General features: G+C 39.3%; 1 protein-coding gene across 7 annotated transcripts in view; it reads left to right on the top strand.

Annotated features, from left to right (window-relative positions):
* TTC28 (tetratricopeptide repeat domain 28) overlaps window positions 1-15,233 on the top strand; it is a 718,078-nt gene that overhangs the window by 229,403 nt on the left and 473,442 nt on the right. For 2 of the 7 annotated variants that reach the window (XM_055374087.2, XM_055374086.2), the window contains exon 1: window positions 6,932-7,914. The exons of 4 other annotated variants lie outside the window; for them this stretch is intronic. In XM_055374087.2, the coding sequence (XP_055230062.1) occupies window positions 7,888-7,914 (27 nt within the window). In that variant the 5' untranslated portion in view covers window positions 6,932-7,887. Of the gene's footprint in view, window positions 1-6,930; window positions 7,915-15,233 lie in introns of those variants that run through there. One more of the 7 variants, XM_055374085.2, reaches the window with a different exon arrangement.

The following is a 15,233-nucleotide window of genomic DNA, read 5'->3' as shown; positions in this document are numbered from 1 at the left end:
TATCCAGTTTTTTAGTTATGTTAGGAGAGTAAGCCTAGTCCCAGTTGTTGTGTCGTAGACAGAAACAGAAGTCCCGTTAGAAAAATGATTATACCACTGAAACACACGAGCATTATTTCTGGTACTTTGCAGCCCTTATAATTTGTAAAAAGTCTATGGTATGATGAAAGAGGAAAAAAGTTCAGAGTTAGCGTAGTAAAACAAGTAGAGTAACAATACTAAACATATAGGATTATCATACGTATGGGATATATTGTGTGTGTGCTTGTGTGTGGATAATTACATATATAATTTAATCTCAAAAATCATAGGTAGGTGTTATTATTATGTCCATGTACAGAGTTAGAAATTGAGGTACAGGAAAATGAAGTAACAAAAGAGCACACAGCTAGTAAGTGGTGGATCTAGGGTTTGAACCAGGCATTACTGGCCAAATAAAAATTGCTGCCTCAGGAAACTGGTTAAGTCTCACATTCCATCTGAGCAGTGAAGTCGGTTGTGTTTAGAAGTATGGTATTGCTCAAGACTCAATTTTATGATCTCTCTTTTTCTCTCCTTTTAAAATTCTTCTTGCTCCAGACTTCATCACTGGAAGAATTTTTTTAACCTAAGGTTTTATATATATATGTCATCATCATCATGTCAATGACCCCCCATCTCTTTATAGCTCTATTTATCCATATCTATATCAATATCTACATCAATATATATCCTTAACTGTAATCATATCTCCACCTACTTAACTTCACATCCCTGTGCCTCTAAGTACCTTAGATCCTACAAGTCTTAAACAGAATTCAGTATCCAACATTTTTTTCTGTGATCTATACTTCAATTAGTGGAGTGTCTCTTTTTCTAACGGATGGTGAAACATTTGGGGATCACCTTTAAATCCTTCTTGGTTCCTTTCATGAAACAGGCTCTTAGGACCTGTTTGACTTGTGAAATGTCTCTCAGAAAGGTCCTTTTTCTGTTTCTGCTGCCCTAATTCAAGGCCTCTTCATTCCTTATTGTTCTGTTGCAACAGAAACTTATTTGGCCTTCCTGTCTTTGTTGTTTTCCTATTCTTTCTATCCTCCACAATACTTGCAGAATTATCAGCATAAAACTCAAATAGATTTGTCAATACCTTAATTAAAATCTTGTTCTGGCTCATCATTGTATTCTAAGTCAAGTTAAAAGCAAGGCTTTGGATCTGACTGACTTGAATTTCCTTTCTTCTACTTTCTAGCCATGATACGTTGGGAATTTGCTTAATTCTTTAGCCTTAGCTTCCTTTCCTATAAAATGGGCATAATAATAGTTCCTCTACATAAGAGTGTTAGGAAGATGTTATTTGAATGAAATAAAAAATGTTAAAATATTTCAATGCTTGGTACATACTCAATAAATGATAGCTATTATTGTACTGTTAAGAGAATAGCATTCACAGCCTTCCACAGGTCATTACAGCTTGGCTTGCATTATAGATTTCAGATCTATTAGATGCTTGCTAATGTAGCTCACGCTTTTATACCTCCATGATTTGGCTCATGCTGTGTTCCCTACTTGTTGAGAGAATACTGTGCCACCTCTCCTGTGAAACCGTTCTCAGTTACTACAGTCAGACGTAATTACTCTTTAGGGATTCCTTAGACTTAATGAGAGAATAGGCCACTAATTATTCTTGTTCTTCTAGCACTTAGCTTGGGCTAAGAGTTGGGCTCTTAAGAGTCAGATAAATAGCAAGATCAGTCAGTGTTAGCTGCTATTGTTATTATTATTTTTATTAGTTGTGTACCTGTCTTCTCTTTTGACCTCCACCAGACTCCTGCCTCCTCAAGGGCAAAATCATCTGGTTCATTTTTGTTTTCTCACAGTGTCTACAACACTCCCTTGTACATAATGAGTACTCAGTAAATGTGTTGTATTTAAAGGGTGGAACTTCAGCGTTTCTGGAGCTGCCTAATAGTGGAAGGAAGTGAGATGGGTAAGGTCAGAGGTGATCTGCTTTGAATGTTGTGGAGTGATCTGTAGCAGTTTTCTGCTAGGGGAATGGGAGCATGGTCCTGCATCACCTGGGCTGTGTGGCAGAATTCTTCCTGCAACAAGTTATTTTAATTTCTTTTCTAGCAAAGTGAGGCCTTGAGATTCTCGGATTACCCAACTGTGTGAAATGTCACTAATGAGGCAACATTTTTGTGGTGTCAAATACACTTCTACCTTTGTCCCTTTATTTCTCTAACACCTCCTTAGATACTTGAACACAATTTAGAGGTCTGTAGGAAAATTAACATATTTTTCAAATATGTTAATTTTTGAACAAATTTTGAATTGGTTCAAAATTTGAACAAATTTTTCAAATTTCTACTCCTAAAACACAATAAATATAAATAAGTGTGAGGCTAGCCTTTTCAGGCATTTATCCTTTGATCAATGTCAGATACATCATTCCTTAGGAAATCTTGAAGAAATTTACAATGGAAAAAGATGTGTTTTCTTCATTTTCTCTTTCTTGCTTTTGTTCAGATTTGAATAGGCAAGTGGTTATTGAGTAAAATACTATTTTAATTGACCGTTCTTCAGTATTTGCATTTAGAGAAGTGATCTGCAAAGTGCTATGTTAAAAAATGAAGGAGACATAAAAATACCTACAGACCTGGGAAAATGTGTAATTACTGTTTGATGCTGGATCTTTGAAACAATAATGTTAAATTTTAACATTCTGAACTATGCTGGCTCAGTAGCTCTATATAAATCATTCCTAATGAAAAAATATTGATACAATAGTAATTCTATAAATATTTCAGATGTAAATACAGGTTCAATTTGGATTAAGCGAAAGAAAGAAAGAAGAAAAAATAAGGTGATTTAAGATGGTGTGGGTATTTAAAGGCTTTAGGTAATAGTCCTCTGTTGAGTGGTACCTATTAAATGAAAGCCAGACAGCAGGGAAACAAGTGCTATACAGATCACAAATAAGCGACCCAAAGGAAATATACCTAAAAAATTGAAAACCAGTTTAAAGCCTTGTATCACTTTGAAGTTTTAGATTAATTATTTCTTCAGAAACATAAATATATTTTCTCCCTTCTTGATTCAGTTTACTGTTCTCAGATTCTGTATTCCCACCCCCAGTTTAAATAACTTTATTAAGTCCAGCAACATCTGAGCCTAAGACTGAGACTTCAGTCTACAGACCATGTGTGGTATGCATATGGATTCACAGATGCATTCAGAAAAACCACCCCAACATATTAGGAAATACTGGGTCTCTTAATTTACCTATGAGAAACTGAAGCCTTGAGTGGTTTAAATCAGCAGTCACAAATTAGGACTTGCAGATGGAATTTAGCCCTATAGGCAGGTTTTGTTTGGCCTGTTAGGATGCTTTAGAATTTTTGAGCAAACAGTTAAAAATTAGGAAATTTTTAGCTTCTCATGAAAATTTAGAGGATCTGATATTGCTGAATTGATATTTCTAAAGGACATCAACTGAGTTGCTTAGCAGTTGCCCCTTTTAACATGATTCATGTATCTTTAGGTTTACAATCCTCACAATTCCCCCTTTTTTTTAACCTGTCTCTGTTTCACTTATTTATGTTACTTGCCTTCCCTTTCTGAAAACTTTTGTTATATAGCAAGTCAGAAGTAAAGAAAGTAGAAATGTCTCTCTTAACTCTTAAAGCAATTGTAGGTTCCTAGCCCCATCACCCAGACAGTGGTTTATAAGAAAGAACCCTGGATTCTAGCTCTTCTGCTGCCATTGACTGGCTCTGTGGCATTGCACAGGTTACTTAGGTCCTCTGAACTTCAGTTTTGTTTTCTGTCAAGTGGTCATAGTAAGCATTTTAATCAGGCACAGAGTTTTCAGAAAAAAACAGCTCTATAAAATCATAGTTAATATTTTGTTGTATATTAGATTGCTTAAAAATGCAGTTTCAACTCTACCCTTTTCCTACTGTTTATAGCTTCAATGCTCTGCATCCTACAGGATAAAGTCCAAATTTCTTTGCCTTATCTGTTAGTCTGTTTTTGCATTGCTATACAGGACTGTTTATTGCTGTAAATTACCTGAGACTGGGTAATTTATAAAGAAAAGAGATTTAATTGGCTTATGGTTCTGCAGGCTATACAGGAAGCATGGCACCAACATCTGCTTCTGGTGAGGGCCTCAGGAAGTTTACAGTCATGGCCCAAGGCAAAAGGGGAGATGGTGCATCACATGGCAAGAGCGGGAACAAGATGGGGGCATGATGGTGGGGTGCTTCACTGTTTTAAACAACCAGCTCTCAAGTGAACTCCGAGTGAGGACAGCAGCAAACCATTCATGAGGGATCCAGCCCCATGATCCGAACCTCCCACCAGGCCCCACCTCCGACATTGGGGATTATATTTCAACATGAGATTTGGAGGGGATAAACATTCAAACTATATCGCCTTACAGTCAGCGTTCCCAGCCATTTGGTTCCAACATACCTTGCCAAAGTATCTTTATATGGAATGGAATGGAATTTATTCACTATTCATTCTCCATCCTCCCACCCCTACACCCATTCATTCTTTTGCCTTAAAAAAATATTGAGTATTTGTTCCAGTATCTGTTCCAGGCACTGTTTTAGGCAGTAGGGATTACAAAGTTGAACAAGACAAAGTCCCTGCCTCTAACATTCCCATACTTGTATTTTAGATACCGGCTCGGTATTTTTATTTTGTATTTTGAACACATCTTAAATATGTCTGCCTCCTTTGCTGACACTATTCTCTTCATTATCTTGTTTCTATTTCTTTTATTGTTTTATTCAACAAATATTGATTGATTGCCTGCTGTGTGTCAGACACTGTTCACTGGGTGTTGGTATTATAACAGTCAAGTCCCTGCTCCCTTGGAATTTATGTTCTTGTGGTGTGAATGAACATTTTAGAAATACATATGTGTGTGTGTGTGTGTGTGTGTATAGATATATATGTCATCAGGGCTATGAAGGAAAATGTAACAGGGTAAGTAGGGTAGAAAGGAACAGTGTGAGAGTCATAGTGTATATTATCTTAGGTGAGATTGTGAGAGACAGCCTTTCTATATGATATCTGAATAGACTCCTGAAGGGACTTAGGGAGGCAGCCAAGAGGGCATCTGGAGGAAGAGTAATCCAGGCAGAGAGCACAAGTGTATGGTTGGCATGTTCTGGGGACAGTGAGAGGGCAGTATGGCAGGTGCTGAGTAAGGGAATAGGAAAAGGGTAAAAGGTGAGCTCAGAAAGGTGGAGGGGTCCAGATCTTGAAGAGCATTACAGTCCATGGTAAGAACCTTGGCTTTTGGCTCCAGACTAAGCTGTGTCTCCTCTGAATTTTTACTTCAAGTTTCTTTGTGAAATCTTCCTTGACCATCCCAGTTTTTGATGATTTATCCTTGGTAATTCCTGGAGAACCTGAAATTATTGACCACCTAATTCATTTGTTGCTCAACTGACTAAACAGTGAGTGCCTGGTTGTCTTCTTATAGGTTTTTGGTTCTGTCCTAACTTCTTTGTAACTTTCTCCAGCATAAGGACTTAGTCTTATACCTTTCTATCCTCTGTGATGCTTTGTATCTAGTTGATACTTAATGTATGTTTGTTTTGTGAGGCTCTGGCTTCAGATGTCAGCAGTAAGAATTTGTGATGTCTAAGAAAAAAGAGAGGACTTGGTGATAGATTACACATAAGGAATGATGTTTAGGTTTTAGTTTGTGATCCTGGAATAATAATGGTGTTGTAGATAGAGAAAGGAAAGTTGGGAAGAGAAGCTGATTTTGGAGTAGATTGATGAATTTGGTTTAAAATTTATTGAGCTTTCTGTGCTAGTAGCATATCCAAGTAAAGTTGTCCAGAATGATTTTGATATGTCAAATATATACAGAGTATTGGAGTTACTTGTGACTGCCGCCTGCAGTTATGTAATCTTCTCAAGAGCAGGGACAACATCTTACTCATATTTTTAGTACTTGGAACAGGGACTGGCAGTGAAATAATAGGTGCTTAAGTCAGTAGTACTTATTAAGTTTTTTGAGACGAGAAGTTCGCATGTAGCTATGATGCATGTCCTAGAAAAGGCATAAGCTCTAGTAGGGTCATTGTGGGTCTGAATTCTAGCCCCGCTATGCTCTACATGTGTGGTCTTGGTTGAGTAAATGAGCACTCTGAATCTCAGTGTCTGGAAAATGGAACTATAAGACCTTCCTTGCAGGGCTGTGAGATAATGAATGTAGGCATAGGTTCTAGCATAGACTAGTGGCTCAATAAATAGTGCCTGTTCATTCAACTAAAATTGTTAATATTATTATTATAAAGATAATGCCCTCTATTGAATTTCAGATTCTCAGGCTTGGAAAAGAACTCAAAAGCAGTCCCTTTGAGTTAACTAATTGTTTTGGGTGTTTTAATGACTTACTTATACTGATATAGTTAGTGATCAATCTGCATATAATCTCCCACATTAGCTAATCCTGGGAATGCATACAGAAGTCTGAGGGTAATAAGTTAAACATTGTTGGAACATTGGTACATCAGTTACTATTATTATGCATATCAGTTGGTATTCTAGTAGTTTACCCGTTATATTCCCAGCTATCAAAACAGCTTTATGGTGGTTTAGGAGTTGACAGACATGTTGGATGATAAATAGTAGAATTATATAATATTTTTATATTTGTAGATGTATCTCCTTAAATAGGATGGAATGATTTCACAGAAGATGAATGAAACTCAATCCCCATAGAAATATTTTTTATAGTAATGAAATTAGTGCTAAATTTAGAGTAGGAAATGGAATCTATTAAAGTTCATTGGGGGTAAAATTCTTGATTAAAATATTTTATTCTGTCAGATACTTCAAATCTTTTTTCTTCAAATCAGAAATTAAGATTTTGGCCTAGAGTACTTTCCTGTTCCTTTTTTTTCTCTAGATATAACTGCCTTACAAGTCTAAGTATGTCTTTTGAAATGATTTCCTGACCACTTAGGTGTTTTTGGCTTTGATTCCTTAGGAGCCGTTGGGTGCCTCTGAAACTGCATGCTTTACTTTTTGTGTTGGAGCAGATGTCGTGGCACTAAGACCCAGAAACCGTTTGCTCTGTGTGGCTGAAGCTGGGCTGGCTGTGCTCGCACTGAAGGGAAGGAAGTCATTAGTGCAGACTGAGCTGTGGAGTTGGGTTCTTGCAGGATTTCCTTCCAGCCTTTCCCCACTAAGGTTCTTGGGAATTAAAAAAAAAAAAATCTAAACACACAAACCAAGTTTTCCTATTTACAGTGTTCAGGGAAGGTAGGCATTTCGAGAAGGGCAGATCCTTTTCCCAAGTTATCCAAGAAGGAAGCGAAAACAGCGTAAAGAAGCTCTGATTACAGATCTTTGGAATTTTCTTTGCTAAATTTTACAAACGAGAAATACACCCAGAATTGTGGGAATTGCTCCAGGCTGCGCGTGAGGGTTTGATTGCTTGTCTAATCTTTTTTGAGAAGAGGAGAATTCGCCAAAAGGGGTTTGGATGGCAGAAGCCCGGCTGGGATTCTGTAGCAGCTCGCGTTCTCAGTCTCTTCTCTGAGGGAGGGTCTCTGCAGCCAGCTTGGAGACCCCCTGCTGCAGGCTCCTTTTGCAGGCGCCGGCCGGGAAAATGCCCCGCTCTGGCAGGAGTACGCCGGTGGCTGCTGGGACTTCCTAGCCTGGTGGGAAGTGTGTTCGTGGTTTGGGGATACTTTTCATTGAACTAAAGGCGAAAAGACTGGACTCTCCTGGGGCTTTTCCCTTCGCAGTGAATATGGGAAAGAATTAGGGGGTGGGAGGGAGGCAGCATGACTTGCAGTCGTCGCTGCCCTGCATCTGCCCCCAGTCCCCAGCCAACATCTTGATGTTCCACGTATCGGCTTTACAAATATGATGAAATGGCAGCCCCGGAAGAAGGTAAGTGTCCTGGAGAGGGGAACGGGGCCCCAAAGCCCGACCCGGGGAAGGGTAACACGGGGCGGTTACCTTCAGGTCTCTCCACCCCTTCCGTAGTTTGCTGGGCCAGCCGGTCCAAACAGCCCTGGTCCCTTTGGGACTTGCATCAGTCCCTTAGGGACGAGTTACCAAATCTGGTCTGCATCCACTGCCCTTTAAGTTTTTCCTTCGTGATATGCCTGGAGCCCCAGGGGTGACAGCTCGGAAGCACCCGTTTGCTTTAGAAGTCCTGTGCAGACAGCGACACGATTAGCTTTGCAGGAGCCAGCCAAGACCTACTAGGTGTTGTCCCATGGCGGGGCGTGGGGCGGGAGTGGATTTGAGGCTGCATCCCTGACACAGGCCCCGCAGGTGGTGTTATAACACGTATTTCCCCAAGGGGTTAAAAGGCTCTGAGCCGCTGGCAGCCGTTTCCCCAGGGCCCCGCTGGGGGGCGAGCAGCCCCAGCGCACCAGCCCAGCAGCTGGTTCCGGGGCGGCGGGCCGAGAGGCCTCCTGCCTGAGCGCCTGGGGCTGGCCATAGCCGGGCCTTCAGCCTGCGGGGCTCCTGAGGCCTCGTGGGCCCGTGCGATTGCCTGCGCTGGCCATTGTGCACGGGCGTGTGTCTGTGCGTGTCAGCGTGCACCAGCGTGTGTGAATCGATCATGGGGAAAAGGGGGAGGGGGCACTTTGCTTTTTGCGAGATTATTTCCTAATATGGCTCCTTTGTTGAGAACTCAAGAAAAAAAAAAATCCAGCGGTTCTATCAAAATAAATTGCTATTGGTCCCAGAAATAACGTTTCTAAATGTGGGACTGGTCCCTCTACCCTAGGACGTCGAAGGAGAAAGACAGCTTTCTTCAAGTTGTTGGCCGCTGTACATTTGGCTAGGGCTCCTTTTTGCCAACTTGTCTGACTGCCCCTAACTGTTAGGCGAACCCGGTTGTTCACTGCGTAACAGGACTTTTTTTTTTTTTTTTTAAACTTCAAATACCTCATTTGGCCGTGGTTTTTATTGACGTTCTTCTGAAGGAAAACATAGCAAACTGAATGTGCTGTGGTCCTCCCCAGCCTTGACCTGTCTCTGTTAGCCGCTGCCTGGTTTTTACTTGAACTAGCTAAACTGACTCTTTTCTTTGTGGCACGATGTGTGATACCGTGTTTTATATCAGAACTGAAATAGAAATCATGTGTGAGGTGCATGAGAAGATATTGTGCATTTGTTTTATTGCTAGAGAATCTAACAAACCCTGCCTCAGCATAGCCTGGTGAATTGAAAGGTTTTCTTTGATATCTAATTGATGGCATTTTGTCCTCTGACCCTGTGTCTTTTCTACTTCATCCTGAAGTCAAGAATCTCTCATATATTATAATAGTTCTCATCATAGAGCTTCTTTCAGTGAGATTGATTCCATTCACTTTGGTTGAGAGAACCATATATTCCCCACCCCCACCTCCAACCCCGATACAGACAGAACGAGGAAAACTCATAGAAGAAACCATATAATTAAGCAATTTAAACAGATGCTGCGTATTCCTAAAGTCCCCCATTTCTTCTATATTTGTAATTGCATGTTTATGAGTAGTTTTAAGATGTCTGCAAACTCTACATTCATAAACGTCTGCTTTTTCTATTTTACCCAATATGCAGTAACTCATGTGGTTATGTCTGTGGAAACCCCTCTGGGTACTGGTATTGCTTGAACCACGGAAGTATTATTCTTGGCAGTCAGGTGGATTTCTGGACTCTGGAAGATTCTGTTTCAAGTGTTAGGATTCACTCTGCAGTATTTACTCACTCTGTGATGCTTAAATTGCTATACCAGAAGGTTGTATTTATTCACTGTATTCATAATCTCATATCATCATGTTGTAAAGATCCAGATACAATTCTTCAGAGTTCATAAAAGATTAAAAAATAAGCCGAGCCATCAAATACCATATGCTTATTTGGTGGTAGCTTGACAACAATTCTTGTTTCTTCTACATTGGAAATAGGAGCTCCCTTGGAAGAGATTAGATATCCAACTCTGGTAGGGCACCAGTAAGTCTTTACAAAGATTAGGTTTATTTTCTTACTCTTGCCAGAATACTCACATGATCAGATCATTGCCATGGTTTCTGGCTCAGTCTGCTAACACATTTGTAGTGGTACAGTCACATGCCATGTGTTTTACCAAACGGTTTCATAAAAACCATTTACCCTACAGATGAAAAGTGATACTGCATTGATGTGATTTTAACAAAGCTAGGAAGATCATCCAAAGAGTGCTACCCCAAGCAGCATTTGTGGTAGCTTGCTATCATGGTGTCCTGTCAGTCACTACTAGTTTTGGCTTTTCTAAATCCTAGGCTCACTGTAAGAGAGTGATTATAGGTTCTAGATTTCTTTGTTTCTAATGGAGCATGCAGCTGGGGTATATGATTGAACGGGAGCTCTCTCCTCTCTTTTCTCTGCTTACTTGCTGGATTAATCTAAATACTAAAACAAGCTTTTTAAAGGTGTGAGTCTGCAATATTCAGTTAGGGTTTCCAACCTTTTCACAAAGAAACTGTCAGAACAAAATTAATCATGTTCTGCCCCCAGTGTCAATGAGAACCTTAGGTCCCAGTCTTCTAGAGTGCAATAGGTCTCCCACCAAGAGCCATGTAATTGCCCTAAAAAGCAAGATTCACAAGTATATACTTATATGTCCAAATTCATTCAATTGTATAAATTAAATGTGTACAGCTGGCTGGTCGTGATGACTCACGCCTGTAATCCCAGCACTTTGGGAGGCCGAGGCGAGCGGATCACCTGAGGTCAGGAGTTCTAGACCAGCCTGGCCAGCATGGTGAAACCCCGTCTCTACTAAACATACAAAAAATTAGCCAGTCGTGGTGATGGTGCCTATAATCCCAGCTACTCAGGAGGCTGAGACAGGAGAATCGCTTGAATCTGGGAGGTGGAGGTTGCAGTGAGCCGAGATCACGCCATTGCACTGCAGCCTGGGCAACAAGAACAAAACTCTGTCTTAAAAAAAAAAAAGTGTACAGCTTTTTCTATGTCAATCATACCACAAAAAAGTTTAAAATAAAAAAGCAAGATTCTGAGCAGTTAACCCAATCTTGTCATGGTAAGAATGGCATTTAATATCATACAAATAAATAAACAGCTATAATTTTAAAAGCACTCGTTCTATGCTAGTCATCTTTAATTGCTCTATATGTGTTTATTTAATTCTTATCCAGTGAGGTGGTAGGTGTTATAATTTGCATTTTACATATAAGCAAACTGAGGTTTAGAGGGGTGAAGTGACTTACCCAGTCACATAGCATGGTAGGGTCACAGCTAGGATTGGACCAGGCCTTATTTACTTCAAAATGTGTGTTATTTACCATTATACTTGGGAATTTTTCTGACCAGGGATTTTTATCCAAGAAAGATGAAGCTGAGATGATCCCAATAAATGAATGTTAGCCAGAGCTTTGCTCCGTCACTTCTAGATACTAGCACCAAGGTGCTCTTCTTCCCATTCCCCTTTCCTCTTGAGAAAAAAAAAACATAGTGATTTTACTCACCTCTGAATTCTTGGAGCATTTAGAGTCTGTGCCTCTGTAAGTGGATTGTCTTTTATTGGTTGTAATCTTTTGGTCTCCTTGTGCATATATCTCTATTTGTGTGTATATCTTGCCTCCTCATTAAACTTAAAACTCCTTGAGTTCAGGAACCATATTTTACAACTCTTTTTTTGGTGCCAAGGATAATATAGTTGCTCAATATATACTTATTTCTTATGAAAGTAAGTCAGAACTATTTTTAAAACCTATATTTTTAGGCTTTCTTATATTTCAGTTGATTCATAGATGCAGACTGTAGTGGATTGTTAAAGAAAACCAGAATATTTTGTCACTCATTTCTAATCTTTTGTAGACAATAGTAGGGAGGGGGAAATCACACTCTCGGCAAAATCTCAGTGAAAGTCATGGTTAAAACATAGTACCAGGCTCTGTCAACCAGGTACCCCATCCAGTGTCATGATTCTTTTATTCATATAACCTTATTGGCCTGGAAAAATATACTTTCCCGTTTTTACCTTTAGTCAAGAGACTATATCATGCATCACATCTTTATATTTGCAGAAATGATAGTAATTAAAATGCTCATCTCATAGGAACATGTTTGTTTATAATTCTGAAGCTATTTCTGCTCTTTAAAATCCATGGATTAGTATCAGATAACACTGTGTAAATAAGACTGCAGTCAAAACCTTCAGGAAAGCTGCTGCTGATTGGATTTTTTCATTGCTTATCTAATGTTATTTTACTGTTCACACATAATAAAAGACCATTAATAGGAATATGTCGACATAAGCTACATTAATTATGTCATTTGAGAGTCATATGATATATTTATCTTGTTATACTTGTCTCATTAATAAAATGTGAATCTGGCTCTCAAATGATTTCTCTGATGGAGTTCCATTTAAAAGCCTTGTTTGGAAGCTCATTTGTGAGGATTATGTCCTGTAGATTTGTGTCTTAGAATAGCTTATTACTTTTACAAAAGAATGTATTTCAAGTCCCTACGCTTTCTCTATGATGGAGTAGTTTGTTTCTGTATTATAAGGCTAAGTCTTAAATTTTAATATGCCTATACTAAATTACTTAGTTACTTGCCAGAATGCTGTGCTAGTTGGTATCATTATATTATTCATTTTGGGGCACAGTTTATTTAATAGTATAAAATCAGACTTTAAAAATAAGTATTGTGGACAAAAGTAGTTATACAGAGAAGTCTTAGAAATTTCATGATAGTAGTCTTTCTTCAAATCCATTCTATACTCCATTCCCAGATCAGTGCAACCAAGAGACCCAGGTTTTGGTTCTGGCGGATCTCTTGACTCTTGGCCTTGGGGGAGTCACTTAATCTTTCACATTTGACTCCCCACTGTTATAGTTAGTGCCTCATTATTATCGCTTGCTGGATTTATTGCAAATGTCATCCTAATGGATTTTCTTTTTCTGGCCTCTTTTTTCCCCCTCTAATCCTTCCAAGTAATTATTTAAAAAAACACACGTCTAGCCTAGGGAACATGGCAAAACCTCATCTCTACCAAAAAAACAAAAATTAGCCAGGTGCACTGGTGCACACCTATAGTCTCAGCTATGTGGGAGGCTGAGGTGGGAGAATTGATTGAACCCAGTAGGTTGAGGCTGCAGTGAGCTGTGATAGTGCCGTTACACTCCAGCCTGAGTGACAGAGCAATACCCTGTATCAAACAAAACAAAAAAAACAAACTCCCAAACAAAAAAAAATGCATATCTGTTCATATTACTCACCTTCTTAAAGCCCTACGCTGTTTCTTCCTTGTCTAGTAAATGTTCTCGAAAGTGGGATAAGCATAAACTGGGCTGGGGTGAGAGGGGATGGTTGCAGGAAAATGACTGCATATGGGAAAATCTGAGAACTTATGTTTTTATGTATTTTTATATTCTAAAAGAATAAGAGCTGGGTGCAGTGGCTCATGTCTGTAATCTCAGCACTTTGGGAGGCTGAGGTGCGTGGATCACTTGAGGCTAAGAGTTCGAGACCAGCCTGACCAACATATTGAAACCCCATCTCTACTAAAAATACAAAAATTAGCCAGGAATAGTGGTGCATGCTTGTTAACCCAGCAACTCAGCTGGCTGAGGCACGAGAATCGCTTGAACCCAGGAGGCAGAGGTTGCAGTGAGCTGAGGTCATGCCACTGCACTCCAGCCTAGGTGACAGAGCGAGACTCTGTTTAAAAAAAAAAAAATTAAAAGAATAAGAAATAAAATAAGCTTTACTGATCTTCTGATATGATTTGTCACTTGAGCTTTCATTTGCTGAAAGGTCAAAGGGATTCTTAGTGGTGCCCACTCACTGTTGAAGTCATTTGTTCACTTTCAGTGTGTTGTGGCGTATTGTAGTTTACATCATAAAATATCCACCTTAAACAATTAATTTTATTCAAAAGAAGAAGATGAAAAAGAAGACTGTAGTACAGGTTGTAGCATGATAGATAGAGAGGATGGACTCTGAAGCTAGACTGCCTGGGCTTGAATTCTAGTCCAGCCTCTCAGCAGCTGTGTAGCCAAGTTACTTAACTTCTCTGTACTTCAGAGATCTCAGCTATTTAATGTGAATGGCACCTAGCTCTTAGTGTGACTCTGTAGTTATAATGTAAAATGCTTATGAGAGTTCCTTGCATATAAAAAGTACTTAATATGTTTTTCCTCGTAGTATGATAATACTCCATAGTCTACCTGGACATGGCTCACTAAGTTTCTTTCCCCTTTCTAGAGGGCCTTCTCCTCATGTTCTTCTTAACTTGCCTTCCTTTTGTTACTGGTTATACTTTAAGAACTAACTCAGCCTTCTCCTCCTTAGTGAATCCTTCTGTAAGCAGTTCTTCTATTGCCAGGCATAGATGGCCATACCCTCCTTTGACTATATTTTTATAGGCCACAGTTGTAGCCCTGTACTGAAGCTGTCAGTATGTCTGTCTCTATCAGTTTAAAGTTTTGAGGGCATAGGCACAGAAGAGGAGCTGAATGAATGAATGTATAAATGATGAATATATTTATGGGATGAGATGCACAGTGATCTTCAGTCAGTTGGCAAGATCTGACTGGCCAGTTATTAGAAATGCTAAGCTTGCAAATTTATCTCTATCCATTTATCAACCTCTCAGAAATGCAATATTGAATATAAGTGAGGGTGACTTATTCATTAGTAATGAGGGTGACTCATTAAAGGGATAATCTTAACTATGCACCTATTAAAATTAAAGTCACAGTTATGAGGTGGTGGTTGTGTAATATTGTGCATGTACTAAATGCCACTGAATTTAATACTTTAAATGGTTAATTCTATGTTATGTGAACTTCCTTTCAATTAAAAACGGGGAGGAGATGGGAAAGTTACAGTTATTTGTGACACAGCTCACAATTGATCATGTGATATCAGTGCAGGAGTGCCATGGTTGTAAACCACCAGACTAAATCTTTATTCCTTTTAGGCCTAAATATTTTTGATTCTGTAAAATTGGTAGGGAATGGTCATCTATAGAAAACTACTTCCAGGAACATTTGAGAAGCTGGGAGTAGTTAATAGACTTGACAAGAAGTGAAGGAAGTCAGTGATGAAGAAATCTGAGTTGGCACCTTTACTATTCTGGAGCTAGCCAGTAAACATTGCCAGTGTAAGAGGCTACAGAGTTTAATTGGCCCAACTTCAAGAAAGGGTGCCAGCAGCCACCTTCATTTTGCTAGTCAGTCACAGTGATGACATGC

The sequence above is a fragment of the Gorilla gorilla genome, chromosome 23 (genome assembly GCF_029281585.2).
Source record: "Gorilla gorilla gorilla isolate KB3781 chromosome 23, NHGRI_mGorGor1-v2.1_pri, whole genome shotgun sequence".
In the NCBI taxonomy this organism is placed as follows: Eukaryota; Metazoa; Chordata; class Mammalia; order Primates; family Hominidae; genus Gorilla; species Gorilla gorilla.
The sequence above is the reverse complement of the archived record's forward strand: the minus strand, read 5'-3'. Positions and strand labels throughout refer to the sequence as shown.